Genomic DNA, 9,598 nt, shown 5'->3' with positions numbered 1-9,598 from the left:
AAGAGTTGCATCTCTCTCTCTCTCTCTCTCTCTCTCTCTCGTTTCTCGTTCCCAGTTTGGAGGGGGTTGCTCCAGAGCTGCCCCCGTGACCCCCCCAGTGGAGGCCCCTCCCACCTCCCCGCCCGCCAGCCAGGGCCCCCCCCCAGCCAAGAGGGAATACGATGAGTGCAGGATACAGGTATGTCAGCAGACCCTCCCCTGACTCACTGTGCAAAGAACTACAGCTCCCAGCATCCCTCGCTGCTGCTGAGGCATGCTGGGAGCCGTTTTTACTGTGATGCAGTGCTTCCAGTGTAAACACACCTATACTGCAGGCCCTGTTGTGACTGCTGGTTGATGCCAGCTGTTCTGTATTAAAGAACTACAGCTCCCAGCCTCCCTCACTGGTACTGCTGGTGCTGAGGCATGCTGGGAGTCGTAGTTTTCATTCTGACACCCTGAGTTTAATGGAGTGGGTGACACTGCTGTGCAGTAGGAGTCTTGTTCCCATCGCTGGTGTGACCCCCCCCCCCAGGTGCGCTTGCTGGACGGCTCGGCGCTGACCAGTGCGTTCAAGGCCCGGGAGCCGCTGGCCGCAGTGCGGCTCTACGTGGAGCTGAACCGGACCGACGGGGCCGAGGAGTTCACACTGCTCACCCCCTTCCCCAGGAGACAATTCACTGAGGAGGACATGGAGACGCCACTGCAGGAGCTGGGTGAGGAAGACACCGAGAGAGAGACTGAGAGACACCGAGAGAGAGACTGAGACACACTGAGAGAGACACTGAGAGACTACACACCGAGAGACTGAGACACACCGAGAGAGAGACTGAGACACACCGAGACACTGAGAGAGAGACTGAGAGACTATACACACCGAGACACACTGAGACACATGGTCTGTATACAGAGACACAGGCTAGCTGCTGTATTAATACACTGAGAGACACACGGTCTGTATACAGCGACACAGGCTAGCTGCTGTATTAATACACTGAGAGACACATGGTCTGTATACAGAGACACAGGCGAGCTTCTGTATTAATACACTGAGAGACGCACGGTCTGTATACAGAGACACAGGCGAGCTGCTGTATTAATACACTGAGACACACGGTCTGTATACAGAGACACAGGCGAGCTGCTGTATTAATACACTGAGACACACGGTCTGTATACAGAGACACAGGCGAGCTGCTGTATTAATACACTGAGAGACACACGGTCTGTATACAGAGACACAGGCGAGCTGCTGTATTAATACACTGAGAGACACACGGTCTGTATACAGAGACACAGGCGAGCTGCTGTATTAATACACTGAGAGACACACGGTCTGTATACAGAGACACAGGCTAGCTGCTGTATTAATACACTGAGAGACACACGGTCTGTATACAGAGACACAGGCGAGCTGCTGTATTAATACACTGAGAGACACACGGTCTGTATACAGAGACACAGGCTAGCTGCTGTATTAATACACTGAGAGACACATGGTCTGTATACAGAGACACAGGCGAGCTGCTGTATTAATACACTGAGAGACACACGGTCTGTATACAGAGACACAGGCGAGCTGCTGTATTAATACACTGAGAGACACACGGTCTGTATACAGAGACACAGGCTAGCTGCTGTATTAATACACTGAGAGACACACGGTCTGTATACAGAGACACAGGCGAGCTGCTGTATTAATACACTGAGAGACACACGGTCTGTATACAGAGACACAGGCGAGCTGCTGTATTAATACACTGAGAGACACACGGTCTGTATACAGAGACACAGGCGAGCTGCTGTATTAATACACTGAGAGACACACGGTCTGTATACAGAGACACAGGCGAGCTGCTGTATTAATACACTGAGAGACACACGGTCTGTATACAGAGACACAGGCGAGCTGCTGTATTAATACACTGAGAGACGCACGGTCTGTATACAGAGACACAGGCGAGCTGCTGTATTAATACACTGAGAGACGCACGGTCTGTATACAGAGACACAGGCGAGCTGCTGTATTAATACACTGAGAGACACGCGGTCTGTATACAGAGACACAGGCGAGCTGCTGTATTAATACACTGAGAGACACGCGGTCTGTATACAGAGACACAGGCGAGCTGCTGTATTAATACACTGAGAGACACACGGTCTGTATACAGAGACACAGGCGAGCTGCTGTATTAATACACTGAGAGACACACGGTCTGTATACAGAGACACAGGCGAGCTGCTGTATTAATACACTGAGAGACACACGGTCTGTATACAGAGACACAGGCTAGCTGCTGTATTAATACACTGAGAGACACACGGTCTGTATACAGAGACACAGGCTAGCTGCTGTATTAATACACTGAGAGACACACGGTCTGTATACAGAGACACAGGCGAGCTGCTGTATTAATACACTGAGAGACACACGGTCTGTATACAGAGACACAGGCGAGCTGCTGTATTAATACACTGAGAGACACACGGTCTGTATACAGAGACACAGGCGAGCTGCTGTATTAATACACTGAGAGACACACGGTCTGTATACAGAGACACAGGCGAGCTGCTGTATTAATACACTGAGAGACACACGGTCTGTATACAGAGACACAGGCGAGCTGCTGTATTAATACACTGAGAGACACACGGTCTGTATACAGAGACACAGGCGAGCTGCTGTATTAATACACTGAGAGACACACGGTCTGTATACAGAGACACAGGCTAGCTGCTGTATTAATACACTGAGAGACACACGGTCTGTATACAGAGACACAGGCGAGCTGCTGTATTAATACACTGAGAGACACGGTCTGTATACAGAGACACAGGCGAGCTGCTGTATTAATACACTGAGAGACACACGGTCTGTATACAGAGACACAGGCGAGCTGCTGTATTAATACACTGAGAGACACACGGTCTGTATACAGAGACACAGGCGAGCTGCTGTATTAATACACTGAGAGACGCACGGTCTGTATACAGAGACACAGGCGAGCTGCTGTATTAATACACTGAGAGACACATGGTCTGTATACAGAGACACAGGCGAGCTGCTGTATTAATACACTGAGAGACACACGGTCTGTATACAGAGACACAGGCGAGCTGCTGTATTAAAACACTGAGAGACACACGGTCTGTATACAGAGACACAGGCTAGCTGCTGTATTAATACACTGAGAGACACACGGTCTGTATACAGAGACACAGGCGAGCTGCTGTATTAATACACTGAGACACACGGTCTGTATACAGAGACACAGGCGAGCTGCTGTATTAATACACTGAGAGACACACGGTCTGTATACAGAGACACAGGCTAGCTGCTGTATTAATACACTGAGACACACGGTCTGTATACAGAGACACAGGCGAGCTGCTGTATTAATACACTGAGAGACACACGGTCTGTATACAGAGACACAGGCGAGCTGCTGTATTAATACACTGAGAGACACACGGTCTGTATACAGAGACACAGGCGAGCTGCTGTATTAATACACTGAGAGACACACGGTCTGTATACAGAGACACAGGCGAGCTGCTGTATTAAAACACTGAGACACACGGTCTGTATACAGAGACACAGGCGAGCTGCTGTATTAATACACTGAGACACACGGTCTGTATACAGAGACACAGGCGAGCTGATGTATTAATACACTGAGAGACACACGGTCTGTATACAGAGACACAGGCGAGCTGCTGTATTAATACACTGAGAGACACACGGTCTGTATACAGAGACACAGGCTAGCTGCTGTATTAATACACTGAGAGACACACGGTCTGTATACAGAGACACAGGCGAGCTGCTGTATTAATACACTGAGAGACACACGGTCTGTATACAGAGACACAGGCGAGCTGCTGTATTAATACACTGAGAGACACACGGTCTGTATACAGAGACACAGGCGAGCTGCTGTATTAATACACTGAGAGACACACGGTCTGTATACAGAGACACAGGCGAGCTGCTGTATTAATACACTGAGAGACACACGGTCTGTATACAGAGACACAGGCGAGCTGCTGTATTAATACACTGAGACACACGGTCTGTATACAGAGACACAGGCGAGCTGCTGTATTAATACACTGAGAGACACACGGTCTGTATACAGAGACACAGGCGAGCTGCTGTATTAATACACTGAGACACACGGTCTGTATACAGAGACACAGGCGAGCTGCTGTATTAATACACTGAGAGACGCACGGTCTGTATACAGAGACACAGGCGAGCTGCTGTATTAATACACTGAGAGACGCACGGTCTGTATACAGAGACACAGGCGAGCTGCTGTATTAATGCACTGAGAGACACGGTCTGTATACAGTGACACAGGCGAGCTGCTGTATTAATACACTGAGAGACACACGGTCTGTATACAGAGACACAGGCGAGCTGCTGTATTAATACACTGAGAGACGCACGGTCTGTATACAGAGACACAGGCGAGCTGCTGTATTAATACACTGAGAGACGCACGGTCTGTATACAGAGACACAGGCGAGCTGCTGTATTAATACACTGAGAGACACACGGTCTGTATACAGAGACACAGGCGAGCTGCTGTATTAATACACTGAGACACACGGTCTGTATACAGAGACACAGGCGAGCTGCTGTATTAATACACTGAGAGACACACGGTCTGTATACAGAGACACAGGCGAGCTGCTGTATTAATACACTGAGAGACACACGGTCTGTATACAGAGACACAGGCGAGCTGCTGTATTAATACACTGAGAGACACACGGTCTGTATACAGAGACACAGGCGAGCTGCTGTATTAATACACTGAGAGACACACGGTCTGTATACAGAGACACAGGCGAGCTGCTGTATTAATACACTGAGAGACACACGGTCTGTATACAGAGACACAGGCGAGCTGCTGTATTAATACACTGAGAGACACACGGTCTGTATACAGAGACACAGGCGAGCTGCTGTATTAATACACTGAGACACACGGTCTGTATACAGAGACACAGGCGAGCTGCTGTATTAATACACTGAGAGACACACGGTCTGTATACAGAGACACAGGCGAGCTGCTGTATTAATACACTGAGAGACACACGGTCTGTATACAGAGACACAGGCGAGCTGCTGTATTAATACACTGAGACACACGGTCTGTATACAGAGACACAGGCGAGCTGCTGTATTAATACACTGAGAGACACACGGTCTGTATACAGAGACACAGACGAGCTGCTGTATTAATACACTGAGAGACACACGGTCTGTATACAGAGACACAGGCGAGCTGCTGTATTAATACACTGAGAGACACACGGTCTGTATACAGAGACACAGGCGATACACTGAGAGACGCACGGTCTGTATACAGAGACACAGGCGAGCTGCTGTATTAATACACTGAGAGACACACGGTCTGTATACAGCGACACAGGCTAGCTGCTGTATTAATACACTGAGAGACACACGGTCTGTATACAGAGACACAGGCGAGCTGCTGTATTAATACACTGAGAGACACACGGTCTGTATACAGAGACACAGGCGAGCTGCTGTATTAATACACTGAGAGACACGGTCTGTATACAGAGACACAGGCGAGCTGCTGTATTAATACACTGAGAGACACACGGTCTGTATACAGAGACACAGGCGAGCTCCTGTATTAATACACTGAGAGACACACGGTCTGTATACAGAGACACAGGCGAGCTGCTGTATTAATACACTGAGAGACACACGGTCTGTATACAGAGACACAGGCGAGCTGCTGTATTAATACACTGAGAGACACACGGTCTGTATACAGAGACACAGGCGAGCTGCTGTATTAATACACTGAGAGACACACGGTCTGTATACAGAGACACAGGCGAGCTGCTGTATTAATACACTGAGACACACGGTCTGTATACAGAGACACAGGCGAGCTCCTGTATTAATACACTGAGACACACACGGTCTGTATACAGAGACACAGGCGAGCTGCTGTATTAATACACTGAGAGACACACGGTCTGTATACAGAGACACAGGCGAGCTGCTGTATTAATACACTGAGAGACACACGGTCTGTATACAGTGACACAGGCTAGCTGCTGTATTAATACACTGAGAGACACACGGTCTGTATACAGAGACACAGGCGAGCTGCTGTATTAATACACTGAGAGACACACGGTCTGTATACAGAGACACAGGCTAGCTGCTGTATTAATACACTGAGAGACACACGGTCTGTATACAGAGACACAGGCGAGCTGCTGTATTAATACACTGAGAGACACACGGTCTGTATACAGAGACACAGGCGAGCTGCTGTATTAATACACTGAGAGACACATGGTCTGTATACAGAGACACAGGCGAGCTGCTGTATTAATACACTGAGAGACACACGGTCTGTATACAGAGACACAGGCGAGCTGCTGTATTAATACACTGAGAGACACACGGTCTGTATACAGTGACACAGGCTAGCTGCTGTATTAATACACTGAGAGACACACGGTCTGTATACAGTGACACAGGCGAGCTGCTGTATTAATACACTGAGAGACACACGGTCTGTATACAGAGACACAGGCGAGCTGCTGTATTAATACACTGAGAGACACACGGTCTGTATACAGAGACACAGGCGAGCTGCTGTATTAATACACTGAGAGACACACGGCCTGTATACAGAGACACAGGCGAGCTGCTGTATTAATACACTGAGAGACACACGGTCTGTATACAGAGACACAGGCGAGCTGCTGTATTAATACACTGAGAGACACACGGTCTGTATACAGAGACACAGGCGAGCTGCTGTATTAATACACTGAGACACATGGTGTGTATACAGAGACACAGGCGAGCTGCTGTATTAATACACTGAGACACACGGTCTGTATACAGAGACACAGGCGAGCTGCTGTATTGATTCAGTTTGTTTCTGTGTTTCACAGGTCTGGTTCCTTCAGCAGTCTTAATGGTTGCCAAGAAGTAAAGAAAATAAAGATCAGACACCAAGAGAGAGACGTCACATGACCTGAACCCAAGCATAGCCCCGCCCCCTCTGACCAGGAGAGAGAGAAGCATGATCCGGGACGGAAAAACTCAAACGCAACAAAACACTCGGGACTATTAAAAAAATGAAACACACACAAAAGAAGCAGTTTGTACAAAATGGTGAATAATAATTGGACTTGAATTATTATTATTATTATTATTAGTTTTATTTTTTTTTTGGTTTCTCAATCCTTGATTTACTGTTCTTAATTATAACTCTTTTCTTCGCTTCTCGCGCTGGCCAATTAAAAGCGATCGCTGACCGAACCTCGGTGTGAGCCTCGTTTTTTTTCAGAGTCGTTCTCTGGCAGTCTTTGATGTGTTGGGGTGCGGTGGGGTCTGTCATACAAGAGAACGAAACACACTCTTTTTTTTCAGGTTTTCCTCTGAGATTTTCCAACCGGATCAGCGAGGATCACAATCCCCCACGATGCCAAACCTGAAAACAAGACGGATATCAAAATAAATAAAGAAAGCATTTGTTTACAAGCCAGCACAGACAGAATTACTCCAGGAATGAAAATATAAGCCAAGCCCCCCCATTTGCACAGCAGCGTGATCCATTCCTGGTTTAAACACAGAGTTTTAATTTATAACAAATATGATCAGGGCTGGGAATCAGACTCCCATCGCACAGCAGTGTGATCCAGTCCAGGTTTCACTGCTACCAGCTTGATCAGCCCCCAGTGTGTCTAGCTAACAAGCTCAGGTGTGTCTGATTATTAAACTCCCAGTGAAACCAGGACTGGATCACACTGCTGTGCAGCGGGAGTCTGATTCCCATCCCTGTAGCGGTTCATAAAATAAATAAACTTACACGCAGAAAAAAAGATCTGTGCCACCGTCCCCACTCTGGCGGGACCCCCTCTCTTTAAGACAGTCCGGGCGGCCATGAAGACGTAGCCCCCGGCGCACAGCAGCCCGGCCCCGCAGGTAACCCGACAGCCCCAGCAGCCGCTGAAAAGCGCTTTCCGGGGAGCGGGTTGCGGCAGAGCGGGGATCGAGGCGTCTCTTTCGACGCTAGGCCCAGACATCGCTACGGAGGTAAATCAGATATTTTGTAATGAAATAAAATACGATATTAATGTGGGCACGTTATTAATATACAGCGCTCTGCTACCGACTAAAATACTCAACTCTAATTCAAAATAGGGCTGTACTAATTATCCCTTAAAAAAAAAAAAGTCTGTGTTTTTTTTTTTTTTTTAAAGTTCACACGAACTTAATTGTTAATATTTGCTGGTCATATTTATCCGATTGCTTTTTATTTTTGATCTGTTTCTGCTTCACAAACACGCACGCCGGCCGCGCCTGTTTTTGTACCGTTGACCTTCTTCGCCGGAAGAGCTTTCCGCCCAGTGACCTTACCTACAGGAAGCGAGGATTGGTTACTACGTCATCCGACCTTCTTTACCGGAAGCTGGTGCACAACGACGGTGGCCCGCTGTTGTTTTGATTCCGTGTGAAACATTTGTGTTGGAAAATTAGTTCCGTACATATTTAGACAACAGTACGAATAATAATAATAATAATAATAATAATAATAATAATAATACTTGTATTGTTGTATTGTAACACTTAATGTATTTGCTTACGATTGTAAATCGCCCTGGATAACAGCGTCTGCTAATTAATAAATAAATAAATAAATAATAATACTAATTAATAATAATAATAATGGGACGGGAGGAGACGGATGAAGTTGTGTTTTATTTGCTGTATCTCCGGGTGATGTTCTCGTCCGTCTCCGCCGCTTCTTTGAGGACTCGCAGCTGCAAAGCGGTCAAGCGCCGAGTCTCTTGCATCCGCAGCGGGTTCGCTTCTGGGAGGCTCTGTCGGTATAGACGGGGAAGGAGGAGGGGATAAAAAAAAAATCACTATAATAATACAACAACAATTCACATTTCTGTATCTTATACAAGTTTCCCATAGTAAAATCACAGCGGGATCGCCACGGGAGGGGAGGCATGTTTGTAAAGCTCCCATTATTAAACTGGGGAACGCTGTGCCTGCGTCTGTCTTAGTGGCTTTTAATATTATTATTATTATTATTATTATTATTATTAATTTGCTTAGCTATGGGGGTTGATAAAAACCGTACCTTGATAATGTTCTTTTTTCGTTCCTCGCCCGGTGACGTTATCATCCAAAATCCGCACACCACTCCGATCGCCCCGGACAAAATCCCCGAATACGTGATCCATCTGATGCTGCTCATGTTCACAGAACCCGTCCGGACCCCCCGGAATAAAATACAGCCTGAATTTGAAAACACCCCCGTGTTTTTTTCCGCGTTTGATTTGGGGAGAGCAGAATCGCAAAGCACTCTACGGTCAATGTGAACATCAGAGGGGGGTTGTGGGATAGACGTACCTCCGATATATTATACCACATAATGTTTGTTTGTCAGAAAAACCCAATATAGTTTGATTTTTTTCTGTGTAATGTCTTCGACCGTAAGCGCGTTATAATGTACGCGTACAGCATTTTAAATATGTAACCTGTTATGCTTTTTAATTAATTAATTAACTAATTAATTAATTGCTGAATATT

The 9,598-nt window shown here is 46.8% G+C and overlaps 2 protein-coding genes across 8 annotated transcripts in view; one reads left to right on the top strand and one right to left on the bottom strand.

Moving 5' to 3' along the window:
* The window catches only part of LOC131730548 (UBX domain-containing protein 1-like), a 14,467-nt gene extending 7,155 nt beyond the window's left edge, over positions 1-7,312 (top strand). For all 5 annotated transcript variants that reach the window (XM_059020686.1, XM_059020685.1, XM_059020684.1 and 2 more), the window contains exons 8-10: positions 56-178; positions 515-695; positions 6,943-7,312. In XM_059020686.1, coding sequence (XP_058876669.1) covers positions 56-178; positions 515-695; positions 6,943-6,983 — 345 coding nt within the window. In that variant the 3' untranslated portion in view covers positions 6,984-7,312. The remainder of the gene's footprint in view (positions 1-55; positions 179-514; positions 696-6,942) is intronic.
* Positions 7,149-8,414, bottom strand: LOC131730550 (distal membrane-arm assembly complex protein 1-like). Of its 3 annotated transcripts, none has more exons than XR_009324099.1 (3): positions 8,369-8,414; positions 7,863-8,081; positions 7,149-7,484 (listed from the first exon to the last, which is right to left on the bottom strand). XR_009324099.1 is itself a non-coding variant. In XM_059020690.1 (2 exons), the coding sequence occupies exons 1-2, from the start codon at positions 8,077-8,079 to the stop codon at positions 7,420-7,422; spliced, it is 282 nt and encodes a 93-aa protein (XP_058876673.1). In that variant the 5' UTR covers positions 8,080-8,407; the 3' UTR covers positions 7,149-7,419. The 3 variants fall into 3 exon arrangements, 1 of the variants encoding a protein (XP_058876673.1); XR_009324098.1 differs by having other exon boundaries at positions 8,183-8,407; XM_059020690.1 differs by having other exon boundaries at positions 7,863-8,407.
* Between the last annotated feature and the right edge of the window lie 1,184 nt (positions 8,415-9,598).

The sequence above is a fragment of the Acipenser ruthenus genome, unplaced genomic scaffold (genome assembly GCF_902713425.1).
Source record: "Acipenser ruthenus unplaced genomic scaffold, fAciRut3.2 maternal haplotype, whole genome shotgun sequence".
In the NCBI taxonomy this organism is placed as follows: domain Eukaryota; kingdom Metazoa; phylum Chordata; class Actinopteri; order Acipenseriformes; family Acipenseridae; genus Acipenser; species Acipenser ruthenus.
This window is presented reverse-complemented; position numbering and strand designations above follow the sequence as displayed.